This window comes from Amphibalanus amphitrite, unplaced genomic scaffold, assembly GCF_019059575.1.
Source record: "Amphibalanus amphitrite isolate SeventyFive unplaced genomic scaffold, NRLGWU_Aamphi_draft 001398F_arrow, whole genome shotgun sequence".
Classification (NCBI taxonomy): Eukaryota; Metazoa; Arthropoda; class Thecostraca; order Balanomorpha; family Balanidae; genus Amphibalanus; species Amphibalanus amphitrite.
In genome coordinates this window covers 104873-123874 of record NW_024882891.1, presented here as the reverse complement: position 1 = coordinate 123874, position 19002 = coordinate 104873, and the positions used below count along the sequence as shown (strand labels likewise).

At 48.5% G+C, this 19002-nt stretch overlaps 1 protein-coding gene across 2 annotated transcripts in view; it reads right to left on the bottom strand.

The window, feature by feature from the left end:
* Positions 1 to 6518: 6518 nt before the first annotated feature.
* The window catches only part of LOC122372770, a 37158-nt gene continuing 24674 nt past the window's right edge, over positions 6519 to 19002 (bottom strand). For both annotated transcript variants that reach the window (XM_043350327.1, XM_043350328.1), the window contains 4 exons: positions 9151 to 9457; positions 8674 to 8775; positions 8113 to 8379; positions 6519 to 7711 (listed from right to left, as the gene is read on the bottom strand). In XM_043350327.1, the coding sequence (XP_043206262.1) occupies positions 7605 to 7711; positions 8113 to 8379; positions 8674 to 8775; positions 9151 to 9457 (783 nt within the window). In that variant the 3' untranslated portion in view covers positions 6519 to 7604. The remainder of the gene's footprint in view (positions 7712 to 8112; positions 8380 to 8673; positions 8776 to 9150; positions 9458 to 19002) is intronic.

The following is a 19002-nucleotide window of genomic DNA, read 5'->3' as shown; positions in this document are numbered from 1 at the left end:
CTCACTAAACTGCACCTCTGCTACCGTACATGCAATTTATATTTCTGGTATACACAACATGGCGGAAATCGATAGACAAAAACAAGTCACCAATGCTCCTTCCAGTATATATTAGAGTTCAGTGTCCCCATGTTGGTTGGTTGGTGAAGTCGCCAAAAAGTTGAACAGTGTTCAACTTTTTGAACGTTCTTGAAGGTTTGTGCAGATATTAAATAACAGTAATAAGCATTTTTAGGCAGTGCATAGAGCAGGAAGCCCTTTTTGGGAAGTTTCTTGATCAGTGGCGGCGGATTCGATTTTGGCGTGGGGGGGCAAGATCCCAGTCGAGATGATGTCATAGGCGGATCCAGAAAGGCGTTTTCGACGCTGTAGGGGACATACCCCCCAAAAAGTGTCCAAAATCCAAAAACTCCTCGGATTTCGATTCCATACGGACCTACTGCTGAACAGCATATAGCAAAAAAAATCTGATAAAAGTGTTTTTATTAGGAAACATAAGGTACGTTTTGTCTATTTCGGGCGATGCAGAGGCCAGGGGGAGGGGGAGTAAATATTTGCTTTAAATGCCCGCTCCCTGGATCCGCCAGTGGACGATGTAACTCGTTACCATTTCCTCTGTTCATTTTACGTTCGATTTCCGTTTAACCTTCCTTTAAAAAGTATTTCTGAGACAGATATCAACTGAAACTAGCTCACAGCGGGAGGAGACCGCTCAAACATTCAGAGACAGTCGGTCGCATCTAAACCTATTGGGACAGCGATCCGCCAGAAACCCTCCCCAAGGCAGTAGTTCGCCGAATAAGCTCACCGAGACGGGCTGTCTCGATGGGTTTATACATACAGTAAGCCTACAGCAAAGCTTAACTAAGGCCCAAACGCTCGTCAAGCTGGGAACGGAGGGCTGAGGTGAGGGAGCGCGGCGCCGGCGGCGGGCTGGGGTGAAGGAACGGTGGACTGGAACGAGAATCCAGAAGCTCTGGGTGGGGCGCTTCTTTATTAGGGCTTTAGGGTGCGCTGACTGCGGTAAGGTCCAAATTATCACATCCAATTTTGCCACGACATCTACCGGTTCAGGCACTCGAAAATCAGCGGCCAGTGATATCTGCAAAGACCAAGCATTTCCAACCCAGCTTCAGCCTGGTGTCAGGGCACCTCAGGTGGCTTTAATTACAGTTGCACATACCAAACGACCTCAGTGCAGCCAGTCTGTGGCCGAAACCATTCGGAACAGATTTCAACCAAAAGTGAGACATGGTTAGTGCTATCGTTAAGTGACATTATAGACTTGGGTCCCGTTGGCTTGACCCACTGGAAGGTGGTAGTTATCGGACGCTGCGGGGCATACTCATTTTTCCAAAATGCCTTAGATTTTACTTTCGTGTTCATAGGCGGCGGAACGGGGAGGGCACCGGGGCCAGGGCTGCGGAGTCGGAGTCGGAGTCGGAGTCGGTCGGAGTCGACAGTTGTGACCGGAGTCGGAGTCGGAGTCGGAGTCGATTTTAGAAACCCGAGCCGGAGTCGGAGTCGGAGTCACCGAAAATCTGTCGACTCCGCAGTCCTGCTACGTCTGCGGAGTCGGAGTCGGGAGTTGGAGTCGGTCGGAGTCGACAATTCTGCCCGGAGTCGGAGTCGGAGCTGGTTTTTGAAAGCCGGAGTCGGAGTCGGAGTCGCCGAAAATCCATCGACTCCGCAGCCCTGACCGGGGCACCGTGCACCCCTTTGATTTTGGCATTTTAACGTTAGCCCTATGGGCGTTGCAAGGAAAGAATAGAACCAAAAGTCCGCCGCTACTGTTCGTGTTTGATGCTCTTTACTCTATAGCCAGCCTTTAGACAGAGGGGGGCCCACTAATGATCAGTGCCCTAACCCTCAAAAGTCTCCATCATTAATTTTTACTTTTTTGATAGTGAAAACTGAAATAAGGCGGATACTGAACTGTGAACATCCAGTTTTAACACTGGCCCCACACAAGCCTCCGAATGCCCAAAGCAGATCTCTGATGACTGGCCTTTGGGTGTCATACCATACCGTGCATTGGTCAATGTGCTCAATGTGTACGACCTCGGCGTTTACCATTTTATGCGCTGGAAACTGTTGCGCTTGAAAAAATCAGGGGAGTGGCTTATTATGAGCGCTCATCAGTCCTAACTACCCGCAAGCGAATGGCTAGCCCTTCCGTCTCCGCTCACTTGCGATTTGGCATTTATGTAGGTACAAAATAGCGGCAAATGACCACTGAAGGTATGAGTTGCGTCTCTTGCACACCTAAAGTATCTCTAAATCGAATCTAAAAAGACAAAAAATGATATAAAGCGGAAATGGTTAGCATTTACACATATTCAAAACTCAAAAGGCACCGTTGGACAAACTGTAGGAGCGCATAGCTGCAATATCAGATTATGGAAATTTTTCTCATGTTTAGGGCACAAACTATGGAGGGGCAAGAATATACGTTTGCCCCTCCTCCAAAAGTTTATTAGGGGACGATGCCTCCTCTGCCTGTATCTGTCGCCCCTGTAAGCGGTCACTGAAGGCTTGGGCTGCCGCTGCGTCACGTTGACGCTTATAATGCCTCCAAAACTAGGTTGAAGAGAGGAAAACTTCAATTGAACGCGAACGCCTGCCATTTAAGAAAGGCAACGTATGAAAGTATATGGGCATCTGGTTACATCTTCAGATGATCGAACAGAATAATCAGGTATATGGTTTCTTGTCTAAGCTTTGTCACAAATTATGGGGGGGCAAAAAGATACTTTTGCCCCCCCACGATTTTGCCAGGGGGGGCAGCTGCCCCCCCCTGCCCCCCCGAATCCGCCGCCCCTGTTCTTGATATTCAAAGTGAGAAGACAAGCAGCAAGGCATGAAAGGTGGTGCATTTTTGCAGATAAAGGCTATATAACTCTAATTATATACATATGTAGATGTGGGCGAGCGCTAAGTGGCGATGAATAACAACTTTTCGGCAGGTTTACCGTAGGTCTAGTGCAATTTATTCATTTACCTACCATCAGCGCCTGGAAAATAAGAATCTTACAAATAATGTCATGCCACTGCAAATGCGGCGCAAATAACAAACGTTTATTTACATCATCTAACAGTGATACATAGCTGCATAGCAGCACTTGCTCTTGTGAAACTAAAGGGAGAGTTTCCGACAATCGTGGCCACCGGCGTCGTCGCTCACTTATGACCTCAAACGGGCGGCCACTCCTCGTTCAACACACGCAGCTTCCGCCGTCGGATCGTCACTGAGGGCCTCATTCGAGGCTCAAACAATCACAGTGTCTTCTGGATCAAGGCCATCTGGACCGCGCCATGTGATTGGGACGACCACATGCGAAGCATGTGATTGTCATTGGGCTGTCTGGTCCTTGTTATGCACATCGCATGCGACTCTTGAGCGAATGATCCTCGCTATTCCACTGCAGAGTCAGACAAACGTCGACAGTTGCCACCATCTGCTGTGAACAACCGTTGTGCTCGAATACACTCGTTTATCTTCATTGAGCACACGGCGTCAGTTTCCTTGCTGAACTCATAAGTGTTTCTCGTCTTTCAGTTGATATTAGTATAATTGCCTTTATACAATTCTAGCATCGCCTGACGAGATGGCGTAGTCACATGATGATGGTGACATGAGCTGTGACACTGCTGTAAGTTGGAATTCCGGCTCCATATACTTGCACTCGTATACCTAAATCGCTGAACCTGTGTCGGCAAATTCAGTTGCGTTGCAGCCTGCTTCAACTTGCTGGATGTTTTTTCGAGGATTGCCACAATAAACTGTAAAGAAATCATCGGAACTTGCAATTTATCGGTTACAGCTTCCCGAAGGTATTCACAGCAAAACCACAATGAGTTATATCAACTGCACACATTTTCTCTTCAAAAGTCAATAGATTGTCGTTATCACAGCTGTGAATGCTTTTCGTTGACATTGCTGATAGATTTTCTCATGCTCGCGTAGGTACTTTTAACACACCGATAACTTTTAAGTTTTTTTTTTCTAATTTTATCATTCATTCAGTTGCATGGGATCTTTTACCACGTCAACTACCTATATTCTGAACTTTTTTACAATAGCTTATTGTGCCGATCCCTCCTTCATCATCGCTCCTCTCAACCGGCTTTGTCCAAGCCGTTTGCCGATGTCTTACGATGTTTCCCCATCTTGCCCCGTATACCAGATCTAGGGAAGTGTTCAACTTTTTTAGAAAAGTCTCTAGATCAACGATCTCGTCCGTTTTCTCCCGTTCTTGCAATTTACGATGTTGAACGGTCGTAGTGGGAACGCGGCCTTAGTCGTTTGAGATTCGGCCCCGGAAAGCCGTCAGTCGTCTACAGCCTTGACATTTGATAAAACGTAACGATTTCACTTCCAGCGTTAAAAAAAATGGTCGTATATTGTCAGGATAGATTGGAAAGTGATGACACAGGACAACATAAATATGCAAGTCGTAACATAACTCAAGAAGTTACATGCAAGTTGCAATTGCAATGGTTACGCCAGTTGACCTTACGTAAATGCATACGTTTACGTACCAAAGGGGATGAACGTCTAACCTCATGTTATATTTGCCAAGATGCACCGCGGATTAAGAAAGCTCGAAAGCAGTTGGCACTGACATGTCCTCAATATAAATGACTATCATTTATTTTATTGGAAATGGAGCGATAAGTCATCTTTTTAAGTCATATAGCTTACGCCGGGAGAATTAGCGTGCACCATAGGACAAGACACATACATACCTAACCTACTACATCAGCATAGGTATCTCTTTCTTAGTCTACAAAAAGTCTAGCCGTCTCTTTGATCCCTTTTCCAAACACCACCCCAGCGGTGACTGAGTGTTTCTCCTCCACCTGACAGCCGGAAAATAGATATCGCCCGCAGTCAGTCTGAATAGCTCCGGGGCCACCGGTGACAGTCACAGAGGCGTTGGTGGCGCGGCGGCGACATTCGGCGAGAATTTTCACATTCAGAGAGCTCCGACTTCCGAGCCTCCAGGGTAATGGATTGCTCCGCCTCAGCATGAGAACGATTGCCTCGCGGTGGCGACATGCCGGGGCTTAGTGGAAGACTGAGGCTATTGGGTTTGGTGGTAGGTGGCTTTTGCCAATTGAGTTTTGTTGGGAGCTGTAGATTCGGGGCAGCTGTTGAATTTGATGAGAGACGGAAGCTGCTGGATTCAATGGGAGACGGTCACTGCTGTGTTTTGTGGGAGACGGTGAGTGTTGTGTTTTGTGGGAGACGGTTACTGCTGAGTGCGGCGGAGACGGTTAGCGTTGTGTTTGGTGAGAGACGTTTTATAGGGACTGTGGTGGGAGACGGCGATGTGGTGGGAAGACGGTGGTGATAAGACGGACACTGGTGGGAAGAGGATGGTAGGGGAGACGGTGGTGGGGACTGGGGAGATGGTAACGCAGGTAGTAGCCCTGATGGTGCAGTTCAGTCATGGTGCATGGTTGAAATGGAACGACACGAAGCACTGATACGACGTCATGATGGGACGGGGCGTCGTTGAAGATGGTGGCGGTGGCGGTGGCAGTAGCGATGGAGGCGGCAGTAGCGATGGCGGTAGCGGTGGGTGTAGCAGTTGCGGTGGCAGTAGATGGAGCGGTAGTAGCGCGGTAGCGGTGGTAGCGGTGGCGGTAGTGGCGGCTACACGGTGAGTTCTGGCAAGAGCCCCCGGGCGGCGTATGAGCACGGTCGATTGCCGGGGCCGGAGGCGGCTCTCACCAGATAATTGGAAATGGCGAATTGCATCGTGGCAGGTGCTTTGCCAGCACTCGCCGGGAAAGGTCACACAGAATGGGAGCGCCGTGGGCCGGTAAACAAGTTCCACCAATTATTGTGTTGCTCTGGCGGTGCTCGCTGCCTGCGTAACAGAAAACGGTAACCCATTGCTAGTATCGAGATGGGACCGTTTACCGCCGTGGCCTGGCCTGGCGGCCTGAGTCACATGACATTCATTCCAACCATGATCTATGTAGTAACCGTGATCGAACAGTGATTATTCGCACCATGTTGACAATGGTCTGACGTAACGCAACGAGGGGGAGTATTTATGCACCTTTATAGCCCACCTCCTGGGATACAAGGGCGATAAATTGTGTTCGAAAGAGCGTCGAAAATAACGTATAAAGTACTTAGATGATTATTTTTGGTCTGGTCAAAGGTTCAAGGTCCCTAGAGGTCATCGAAGGCAAGAATGTCCCGATATCGATGTTCTTGAAGGCCCTGGCTCATAGCTCGGGAACTAATATAGCACGTTCCAACACTTCGCCAAAAAACATTTGATAGCTTTTTTATGCAATAGTTCTCTTGCGAATGTATTGTGAGATTTGGCCTAAGGTCTCCATCTCATTGAAAGGAATGTGCGTACCCATCACTCACCCATCACATCACTCATAAAATAATTTGTTCGCGCCTTTTTCCTGCCTTACTAAAGGCGCGTGATTGTACGAAGATGAATCGGTCATACCCAGCTCTGCAAAGAAAACCTGCACAAATACAGTGGAATAAGACAATAAGTATATTGGCAACACCGAACTTATATCACAATCTGACTTACTTCGGAGTATGTATACGACAAACAAGACAAGGAGCACATCAGCAGAAAACCCAGAGAGACACGAATTATCCTGATCAGTAAGACGTTACATATATCCAGCATTACAGAGGTCTTTTATCGTTAAACAGTGAACACTGAACACTGCAGTAGTTTACCAGATAGGGTAATAAAAATGAATATAAATCGGTAACAAGTGACACAATTTGTGACGTGCGATTATTTTGCATTATATCGTTTGAGAACAGCAAGTGGTTGTTTCACATTCAGAACATACACATTATTGCCAAGTCACATCAAACGATCATATAACCATCATCTTCGTCATACCAAAAGCATACACAAATCATAGTAAATACATTAGCGATTGTCCGATTAAATCATTAAGTTAGTCTTTATGTCCCGATACAACAAATGTCCGATCAATTAAACGTCTCTTGTGACAAAACATAGGTACCACGTCCGTCAAGATAATATAAGAAACAGCAGTCACGTACGTCAGCGGGAAACCGATAATTTAGCCTAAATACTTAGCCATCCAAGGATCGCGGCAGTCCTGGCCTGAACTGACCCCAGACTGGCTCCGACTGAGCGAATCAATCCGCCGACTTAAGTCCGAGCTGAGACTGAGACTGAGCTGGTCCACTGATCTGAGCCTCAGCATTGACTGTCACACACTCTAAACAAATACATACTCATACTGGCAGGCGTTACATGTTCATAAACATTCCAGCGACGGAAAGCAGGTGTAACACCTCATGCGTCGGTGGCAGCACATATGGCAGCACAGGTGGCAGCACTGTCTTTCACCGTCGCTCACTTCACGGGAAACACAACTGACCGTCATAGTTTTCCACTTTCCATTAGCGAAAAGATCCATGCCCCGACACGAGCTTCCGCAATCCGCAGCGTCCGACAACTGAACCCAATCACTCCAGTTGAAGCACTGAGTCATGCCGCTGCTACGATGTCGTCCAAGTACTGAGCTCGTGGCCTAGCCTAGAGCTGGGTTTTCACGGCCGGTGCTCGACCTCAGTACTCGTACTGGGTCAGGTAAGCAGAGCGCCGTTTGAGAAGCGATAGGTCGCAGCTGCGCCGGTTCTGTGCCTTCACCTCCTGTCGCACGGCGCTGGTGTGGTCTGTGGAAGAGACACGGAGGGAGAACGTTAGTCGAGGGCAACACGGTGGCTAAAAAACGACGTTCGTTATGGTTGTGGCAGACACTGAGCCAACATCCGACAACTTCGCTCGAACAGGCACGACTTGCTAAAATCTTTGACCAGGAAATAACGCTCATTTCCCCGTTAAAGGTAGACATTTGAAGTGTAGAAACATTTATATTTATTTCAAAACGTAGAAGCTTGGGAAATCTCATAACACGTACAGTTTTGAATGGCTCCATGGTAGATGCAGTTCCGATATAAAGAAACAATTTACAAACAAAACGTAACTTGCACCTCTTTGAAGTTTGAAACTAACTAAACGTAAGTACGACGCCCGCCCTTCCCGAGTTGACGCTGCCGCCGGAGCCACCACTGACCTTTTCTCCTGAGCACCACCTCAGTAGGGTCTGACGGCGTGTCACACAGGATGCTGTGCGGCCTGATCTGGTCACCGTGCACCCCAGCCGGCGCACGACCCCGACCCCGTCTTCGCACCGAGCTGGTGCGCAGCACGACGGTGGTGCCATCTGGACCGAACGCGGGACTGCCGCCAGCGCCACCTGCGGCCGCGCGGCGCAGCAGCACCTCAGCGCCCTCTGTGCTGCTCATGGACGACTTAGATGGAGTGGTGGACGGAGAGTGCCCTGAGGACAAACAGAGGTCAGACAGAGGTCAGCGGCTATCATTATTAAATTGAATGTGCCCACATACCAAATAGCATCTTAAACATTATAAATGGAAGTGACATTGCCTTTAGCATGCGTTACAAAGATGCAACAATAATTTGTTACGATAAATTAGTCGCACACTTGCTGTACTGCTTTCAAGGAAAGGAAACATTAGATAAAAACACTGAAAGAACTATAGACTGAGTTCAGAAAAAAAACAAGAACATGCAAAGTGACACGACCACTCTTCCCTGGTGCGGCCTAGCTCACCTGCCGAGTCCAACGAGTCGTTGTGTCTCCTGTTGGCACTATGACGCGACGAGTCGTTCCGCATTTTCGACTTCGTATCGTAGATATCCACCTCCGGCATCACTGTAACAAATGAACCATACCGTAAGCCCGCGATTGATAACGCACGAGGTCAGCGGACTGTGGACATTATCTGATTGAGTAATGACCGTTTTTCCCGCCCGCCACGTCATAAGGCGGTGGCGCTGAGGAAATCACAGGCCATGGGGCATCTGATAAACGCTTCATTGACAGCTGCGCGGTGGGCCCTCCTCCCGCGCTCCCACATCGATCATATCACAGTTATCAATGTTTCCCTATGCCTACTGTCACTATTCTGCTCTGCTTTGCTCGGCTTTGCTTTGTCCTTTCCTGCTCTGCTCTGCCCTGCTTTGCTGTTTTTTTTCTCTCTCTCTCACTCTCTCTCTCTCCCTCCCTCTCTCTCCCTCCCCCACTCACTGCTATGCCTGTTGAGCCGCTTCTGACTGGCATAGTGCATCTGTCTCCTGAGCACCATACCAGCATCCAGCTCACTCTTCTGTCGCCTCATGAGCCGACCGGCCGATCCGCCGCCGCTGCCTCCCCACACCTCGCGCTCTATCCTCTCACAGAGACGGTCGATGGCAGGGCTGGAGTCGCTAAGAGCCGTGGAGGACCTCAGGGCAGCCGGAGTGCCCGGTCCAGAGCTCAGAGTCGACAGGTTGGTGCTCGACATACGCAGGAAACGGCGACGCTCCTTGCTGGCTTCGGTGGCTTTCTTCAACGCCTGGGGACAAGAGAGAAGATGGGTTAGATGCAGCGACACTTTATCTATCAGCTGAGCTAACACTGCCAAAAGGTTAGTTATGGCTCCTATTGCTGTGGAGTATGGGGACCGTCAGTAAGCACTAAGCAGGTTTGGTGATACAAAAACAAACAGTTGCCGTAAAGGAGCGATCAGTCCGGTGCGAACTAAACACACCACGTTTACGTTTATGTAACTTGCCAAGTACTGTTACGGTAGATAAGCGGTTCCACACAAGCACCTCTCATCACTGGGGAAAAATAACCGGGGCGTAGACATCGAACAGATGCCCGTCACGCGGATATTCCCCAGGGAAAATGGGCCATGGAGGGGGCGCAAAACACACGGTCGGCTAGACTGCAGAACCAATAAACACTGGGGATGGCCGAGTGGGTGTATAGAGTTTTGGGTGCCGGGTGGGTGTATGCGTGGTTTTCGGGCGTTTTGACGGACCGCAGAGCCGTTTCCGCCAACGCTAAGGTTAACGACGTCACGGTTGCCATGGTAACACGAACCGAGGGGTAGCCGTGAGAGAATGGCTGGGAACTGCGCTGACCACTCCGGCCATAAGCTGTGGTTGTTGGACGTTGAGCCAAACCAGATGGTACCGGCAGTCAATCGGCTGGGAAGTGGGAACGGAAGGATTCGAGGAGCGGTTGAGTTGTAGAACGTTCGGTTGACAGTGAGATGTCATTCGATTCATCCTCACACCAACTAGGAGTGTGCTGCACCGAAGACATATGCATAATGTTTAAATGCACAGAACTCAGAAGTGTGCCGATCGGTCGCAACACTGCCATGCCCTGCGTCACGCCGTCACGGCTAAAGAATCACGTCAGGTCACATTACACGTCACGTCACGGCTGAGTGTGTGAGGGGCCGGCCGTGGGGGCACACACTACAGACCCGCCCCTTCCGTTCGGCCGGCGACCCGGGGGGGGGGGGGGGGTCAGCCTTCACACTAGACGGGCGCAGTAGCACTGGCGCGCTGGCACTGCCGGTAGGTCAGGCTCGGGTGCTTACAACTAACAACATGGAACCACCGGACCTATAGGTGAGCCATTAGCTGCCATTTACGCTCTAATAAGCGGCGTCAAACTTGCTGGTTCATACGCATTGCGCATGTGTATGAGAAAATGTGTACTATTTTCTCTAAGGTGCGAACTGCGGCTGCTGCTTCAGATGTAGTTTTCCTCATGAGTTCACACTGGGCGGTCCAATCGGGCCGGGAAGACAGATGTTCCTCAATTGGGCGTGGTATCGCTCCGGGCCTAAATATAGCTCTGTGGGAGGCGCGATAAGAGCAGGTGATGAGAGGAGGCGCCGATGCGAGACGCCGCCCGGTAACATCTTGGAGCGGAATCGGCGATAATTGACGCGATTATCTCCGGCGCCGCAATTAGTCCTGGGGCGACTTAATAAGGCGGCCGTGTGTAATGGATTCTGGTCGGTCATTAGGCGGCCTGAGCGCTGCCGACACAGCTGGGCCATTCATTACGGGCGCAAATGTCACGCTCCTATTCACCCCCGCCCTCTCCACCCCTCCCTTCTGTCACCCCGCCCAGGTGCAGACCGGCTCCCATACACTAGTTCGTCCACCGGCCGCTAGGAGCGCCACCATCGCCAAGGCCGACTAATTTTGATGGATCCGGCTGCCGTGATCGTAATCAAAGTTCTGTATAAAAACCGACAGCGGCGCGGCCGAAATGCGCGCAGCCGGACCACACCTGTTCCTATCCAACGCAACAACGAGCCTCAAATGGCCGCCGGGACAGCGGCTTTGTCAGCGCGAGTCGTGAAGAGCGTCCGTTGCGCGTGCTGAAACCAATCTCCGTCGCCATCAGAGAGGTTGAACGCCGGCGTCACCCCTTCAGATGGAGCGACAAAACGGTGCGCCGACCTCTGCTGGCCTCGCAGCGTGCCCGCAAGGCACAACAGCATGCCATGATGCCAGAGAAGAACGCTGGGGAAGTGGGGAGTGGGAACCTCCTGATGAAGACCAAATTCATCAGACAGAAGGTGCCATTCGAACAAAAAACATAAAAACAAAAAACTGCAGGGTTTTAAAGTTGACGCGCGTTGCATAAGACTCGTTACATCACAAGTGTTAGAGGCGAGGTCGAGGATTCCCGAACCACCGAGGAGATTGTCTACCTTCCGGTCATGGTGGTGCCACATCCGCCCCCCCCCGTTCCGGAGAGGGGGGGGGACGGATGGGGCCGTAATATTTCTCCGGACACTGCGGTCAGCTGCACATCCCCGAGTGACCTCCGAATGCGATAAGAGTTGGCGACAGTTGAGGATCCACCCGAGGATACCACTCGGCTGGTGAAAATAAATTCACTTTTTTTGCATCGCGTTTTTCCATAGAACGATCCTTTCAGTAACAATAATTCACATTTATAAAATACATAATTCCAGATTTTTGGCAGCCCATCATCAGCTCATTCATGTCCTCACGCTTTTGAAGTCAAATCAAATACATGTTCCCGGGGTCACCTCCCCCGTCCAACTCCAATTGTTCACAACCTTTCCCACAAACGGTCCACAACCCCACAATCCACACCCACAGATCCCACAGATCCCACAGTTCCACAGTCCACAGGTGGCAGCCCGCTGCACCACGCAGCTGTTTGTCCACACAGCCGTTGGAGTTTCCACACGCGCCTGGCAGGTGGGAGGCGGCTCGGAGCCGTTTGATTTCTGACCTAATTGGACAATGAATTACTCGGGTGGCGGGCGCCTACGTGCCATGGCGGGGCCACTCTGGGGAGGGGAGGAGAGGGGAGGGTTAAATTGGGGGGGGGGGGCGCAGCTGGCGTCTGTATGCTGTTCAAACACTGCCAGATCCGGTTGGTGTATATCACTACGGCGACTGTTGTAGAGACTAGACTAGAGAGCAGCAGAGAAGCGTGTTGCGACTGAACGCGTGTCATATGTCGGTAAACGATAGTAGATCAAAGCGAGCCGACAGGAACATTGACGAGTCATAACCAGCAACGTCGATGTTGCAAAGAGATCAACAAAATGACAGGCGGTTTAAATGGCGATCAAAAGGTACCATGCATGTCCGTTGGCATTTTAATGCATGGTGTCCCTTGCTAAAACATACCAATTAGAGCATGAATGTTGAATGGCATGCGATGGTCAATACGGGAAAGCAATGTAAAATGCCGTTGCTAGGCTGCATCACGTTCTGATTGAAGTCCAACGACAACTTCAGGGTCGTCTGAAACTAGACCAGTGAACAGCGAACATCGCAAGAAATGTTTGACAAGCTGCAGTAGCACACGAGTTCGACGGGTCTCCAGTTAATCGCACGATGTTTGACAGATCTTTAGCAAGGCGGAGATGCCTCACATCGGTGGCAAAAGCCGGTGGCCGATAATTGACAAAGTGAGATGGCATGTTAGGGTGGAGAGACGGCAGCACAAGAATGTTGAATTATAGCTGTCGGCGCATACATTTGTCCAGCAGCAAACATTCGATTGAAAGAAGTCCCAATTCTTAGGTCTGTCGCGATGGAACAAACAGCCGGTACCCATGTTTAGATATCAGACCACGAGACACGAGTCCCCATTTTCTATTATATAACATCATTGGTAATAAACAAATACGTAATTCTTATCTGTTAGGTGAATGTTCAGTTCTCAATTTATCTCCTTTTCTAACAATAAACCCTCGTCTAATTCTAGCCCCGTTCACAGTGGCGTAAAACGGGGGTGGCAGCGTGCGTGGACAGCCACGCTAGCCACCCGTCTGCCTTTGTTTCGACCCCATCCCGGAGGGGGGGGGAGGGGGGAGGGGGCGGGCATCGTCACTTGACTGATGAGCTCTGCACGTGCCCACCGGCGACCGTGATCAGCTCATTTCCGCCCGATTTAGCCGGCCGCCCACCAATCAGAAGGCTGCTATTGTGTTCACTGACGCTGACGGAGACCCTCGAACACGCACAGGGCGGGCCGGATCGGCGGAGGAAACACGCACACAAACACGCACAAACACACGCATGGTCAAAGAGGAATTTGCGCCGCAGTTAGCGCTCATAAACGGCGCTCGTGGAACGTACAGCGGCTAGCGCTGCGTCGCCCTAGCGGCAAATGAAGTCCGGATATTGTAGGTAGTAAGCCAATGGAAACTGCGAGTTGGCCATGTGTTGTGCTCCTTTCAATGGATCGTTAAAATTTACCGAAATTATAGGCTTGGATGTAACGACAGATGATAAATGTTATTACCCATTCACCAATCAAATTACATCCAATTATTCAAATTTTCATGTAGGGAAGGCAACCGTAAAACCGACTTGCATATTTGTTGTGTTTTTCGAAAAAAAACTATCGATTAATTTCGATATGATCGGTAGCCATTAACATTACGGTGCTCTTATAGATTCTTTCCAACTACTTACTACTGGAGGTTCATAGCCCGGAAGCTAACGCACGTCTCTACGGAATCGCGTGTGCGTGCGAAATTTCCGCCTTGTGAGTGCGGCTATCATCGTGAGAAGTGCACTCGCCTGCGGCAGGGACCACGCTCACCATCAGCGCCCCAGCGCGAGGCGCCCGTGGGACAGCGCTCATTCATCCCAGCACCTCAACACGCACGTCCGGGCGATAGTAAATTGGGTCGGCCCGAAAATTGGGCGTGTCGGCGTCGGTCCGGCCTCCCGCCGGTTTCCGAGAGGGCGGGTCCCGCTTCCCACAGGTAAAATGCTGTAATGAACGCTACGACCGGTCGGCCCAGGGAACCGGGAAAATGGTGTTTTGAGTTGGCGTTACAAACCTCCGCCCACCTACCCTGGTGCCGAAGAGAGGGAGACTTGATTGTAGACACTAGACAGATTCCGAATGAGTAACAATTCGATAATTAGTGGGTGCGGTGGAGCCGCGAAGGGGGCTGGACAGCGACCCTCGCCGACAGAAAAGGCGTGATCCAGGGATAAGACTGAGGTCACCAAAACAAGATAACCGAAAACAGAGATCCCTACTGCGCCCCAGAGTGGGTTCGGGAGATGTTGTGGCCCTCGGTGCAGGTGGTTGGCCTGCAGGGGAAAGAGTCAGTGACGCTAACATGAGTTTTGGTAGAAATGAAAGACGAAAGGACGAGGCGCAAACGCTGCGGAGTGTGACACTGCTGAAAATCGTCACACGTCACTGGCCATTTCGCTTCCGGCGTTTCCAAACAGACCAGTCACGACACGGCCGAAAAGAGACAGAATCTGCAAGCGTTTGCGGAAGGGCGACGAAAACATCAATGCGGCACTTCTTCACCCGCGGCAAAATGTGAGTCTGGTCGTGTCGGTGCCTTTGATCTTTTTATTTTAGTAGTTGGCCTTTGCAGGCTAGTTTACTAAGGTGTTCGACTCTGTTTAAACTTTGCGTTCGGCCAATGTTATAAAACCAATGTATGACGTACGGAATTCACCGCCTTTTGTACCCGGAAGAGCTCGACACTGCACTGAAAAAAAACTTACACCTAGAGAGCTATTTTTGGAGTTTTTCCACTCCAGTTTGGCGAATAATCACGCACCAATGGCATATAATGATTATGTTTTGTAGCGTATTGTTACTCTCTGCATTGCATTAAGGGCGTTTTTGATAGTTATTCTTAAACCTGGTACTATAATCATCTCTTTTGTGTTTTAGGAAGTGCTAATTTTATCTTCTAATTTTATCACGTGTCCTTTTTATTCTTTCGGGTTATAAATTTACATCAGTCTCAAAGAGGCATGGGGTAATTTTAGCTTATTTCACAGTGATAAACAAGGTCATTGGAATATATTTGTGCTGAACTCCCATTAGATGGTAATAAAATTGACAGCTAGAGTACTTTTATCAAAACTGCATAAAAATAAACCGCTGTGGAGTAATTAGGGTAATTTTTATACTCCATTACGGCTGATAAATTGACGCGACAGAATAAAACTATTCTCATGTAGGTGTAAAAATTACTTCCTTCGTGATAAAACTATCATGTTCGGACAATAATTTTATAACCATGGAGTAATATTATGTGGTAGCATTACTAACATTATTCTTCGGGAGTATTCTGGAGCGTATTTCAAGCAATACTGTATCACTTTCTTGATAATCCTATTCCGTTGTGACATAACTAATCTAAAAGTGATTAATCTATTCGTCCAGCACAGTATTATTCCAAGAATAATATTTTCGGAATGTCTCTGCAGTTCGCGACCATTCGCGACCGCCATTGTGCTCAAGTCGTCAGAACCAAGGCCTTCTGTCAGAGAACCGAGCAAGCGTCCCAGTCCTCGAAGGTAAGCTGAAATTACTGTATACTTTGTGTTTTGTTAGTATGACTTTACAGTAATCCGTAGTATGACCATACAATCCAAGAAATGCGTTGACGTAGATTTGCGGACGAAGATTTCCGCGATGATGAAATTCTGGAAGACAAATTGTCACCCATGGCCGCTACGTATTGGGTCCTCCGAGCTTCCTCCTGTGTCACGTTGATGTTTCCTGTCTTGTGGTCGATGTTACCCATAGTCGTCCAATGCCCATTGCCTATCGTATTAACCCTCGCCCATGTAGGGGGGGGGTTGGTGCAACCCCCCCTGAGGTTTTTAGGAAATAGTGCAAAAACGGCGGCGCGCAGCGCCGCCAAATTTTGGGTACCTTATGGGGCAAACCTTGCGCATCTTTTGATAAAAAAAATTTGACCGGGTCATGTCAGGTCACGGAGTTATGACGTCACAAAGGGAACAGCCTCCGGCCGGATTTTCACAAACTGAGTGCCAACGCCCGAGGTTTCCTGCCGGTGGTACGGACATCGGTTGATGGATCGTGATGAAACTTCCCATGCATGTTGGGGCAAGTATTGGCTATCATATGGTATAAGAAACTTGACCGGGTCAGGTCAGGTCACGGAGCTATGACGTCACAAGAGGAACAGCGTCCGGTACTATTTTTGAAAAGCGCCCGAACCACTATTTTGCTAATTCTTGTCACCTCAATGGGAATATGCAGCAATATTAGCTTCTATAGGGAGCAAATGGACCTTCCAAATCCAAAAATACAATCAGATTTCAAAAATTTAAATTTTGATTTTTCGAATTTCTGCCGCCGACTGTGACCTTGCCGACTTCCGGCGCTCCCAACGCGTCATTTTTAGAGCTAGGGAAACGAAATACATACCAAACGATAGAGAATTGATCAAGGAACACGATAGTGAAGGTTTCAAGTCGATATCTCCCACCGTTTTGCCGCAATCGCCGCGGAAAGTTGAAAAAAGTCTATTTTTCCGAAAATTTGACCTTTGACCGGTCAAAAGTAGGTCAAATGTTGACCTAGGACCAAAAAATATACCACCAATCGCGAGATCTCGGCGAGAGCAATCCGTTGGTTTTTTCCGCTAAGCTCTACGACGCACCGTTTTCAAACGCCAAGGGGGGGGGTCGCACCAACCCCCCCCCCCCTGCATGGGCGAAGGTGGCAGATCGCCGTTTACGGGCGAGGGTTAAAACGGTCATATCCGGACATCTACTTTTTGTTGTTTCTATCCTCCCAATATCACGATAGAAGAAAACACGTTAAATGAACGTATTTATATCTTGTTCAGTGTTCACTGCCTGATAAAGCTGTCCATGAAATTAAAAAAATGGTTTTTTTCTTTCTCAAAGGTGACTCTGCGGAAGAACAGCTTCCGACAGAAACTTCGGAACAGATTCAAGAACTGTCGAAAGTCACTGAGCCGTCATCGACACGGAAAGACGAGCCATGGCGGCATCGTTGTGAAAAAGCGTGCGGCAGCTGAAGAGGGGATGCCGGGGATGTTTCCCAAAACGAAGAAGTCGAAGCTAGACATCTGCACCGAAACCGCCAAGTTCAGTGCCAAGCTAAAGCACGCCGATGTCACTCACAAGACATCTGTTCTCAAAGAATCGGCGGATATGCCTCACGGCGGAGGCTCGGCGGATATGCCTCACGAGCAACCGAAACCGGAAGACTGGCGAGGAGATGAAGGAGATATTCCCGGATATGTACAGCGAAGCTGCCGTAGGTGTTGCTTTATTCGGTATTTAAAAGTCTTGTCTAATGTTATGTGTGATTGAACTCGAGATTCCTTTACTAACAGGGTAGTTCAGTAGGAAAATTTGACCGCCACGGTGACGTCACAGTGGCTTTGCGTAAGCGTGGTGTAGTTAAAATGTCACATTTGACATCTGTGCCTTTTAAGGGTAGATTATCGAGAAACGGGGCTTCAAACATTCATGTAAACGTGTTTTTATAAACTTCCCAATTATAAGCTGGCCAGTTGACCCAGATGATCACCATGTTCCTATGTATTATGAATGTGTGGGAACTTTTTTCCCGCCAGCGCGGCAGCGTGATGTAACGGTAAAGGAATTTTGAAACTCGTTAAAGGGAGATAATGACCTTTTTCCACAAAATCTGAGTTAGGACCATTTTCTGACAAAACACAACAAGTTATAATGTAAATTAAAACCATTTTGCTCAATTCGGTACCTTGCCGCAAATATCTCAACTTGAAGTCACGTTAGCGGGGAGCGCTGAAAATGACCGTTGAATAAGTACTTACATCACTTTTTGGTACTTGCATGTAATTTTGTAAAATGAGCGCATTCCTTACATTTGATCTTCATCACATCTAGTTAGTTAATGGTCGTCTATAGTGCCTTCAAAAGATATTCATGGTTTGGGGGTGGTTTATGTCTAAATTTACGCAACTATTTTTCCTGTTCATCATCTGACGCCATATATGCTGCTATTTTAGTAGCAACGACTCAACTTTGAATCGGTCCCGCCGACTGCACAATAAAAGAAGATAGATACAACACTTTTGCGGCATCACTGAAAAACTTTGCAGTACTGTTATCAAAATTCTCATAACACCGTTCGACAAACCTGAAGTCTTTTTGAAATAAATATGCTTGTATTTTTCGCTTCAGGCTCTGACGCCAAAATAATGAATTTCGTAGTCGCAATCAGTCGCAATCGCAAGATTTGGCTGCGTTTCTGGCGCATGCCGTTCATTTGTGGCGCTTGGAAACAAAGAAGAGTAGGCACTATGTACCCCCGAATTAGAATCTAATTAATTCTAAACCGAATTAACTCTAATTCAAATTAGAATCCTTACAACCAAGCAACGACAAGGCGATAACATAAACAAAAACCCAAGCGTTGCTGTTTGAAACAAAAGCGCCATATACTGCGACTTTTTTATAGACAAGGACAACGCATTTCGGTGGGTGTTACAAGTACTGCAAGTACTGCTTCTTTTTTGCAAAAATAAAACCTTTTTCACATACGAAAATGTGCTAGGAAATTTTCATATTTTATAGAAACTACAGTAGAAATAGTATTGATGTCGAGTAATTTTTATTTAATAAAAAAGAAAGCTCATTATCTCCCTTTAACGGGGGATGGTTGAACTGAACTAACTATATAATTAGTGGCACCATTTTATATCCGCGCTATCAGGGAACAAAATTGGATAGGAAAACATCTGGAAAATTTGTATAATTTTTAACCCACTCCCTCTGG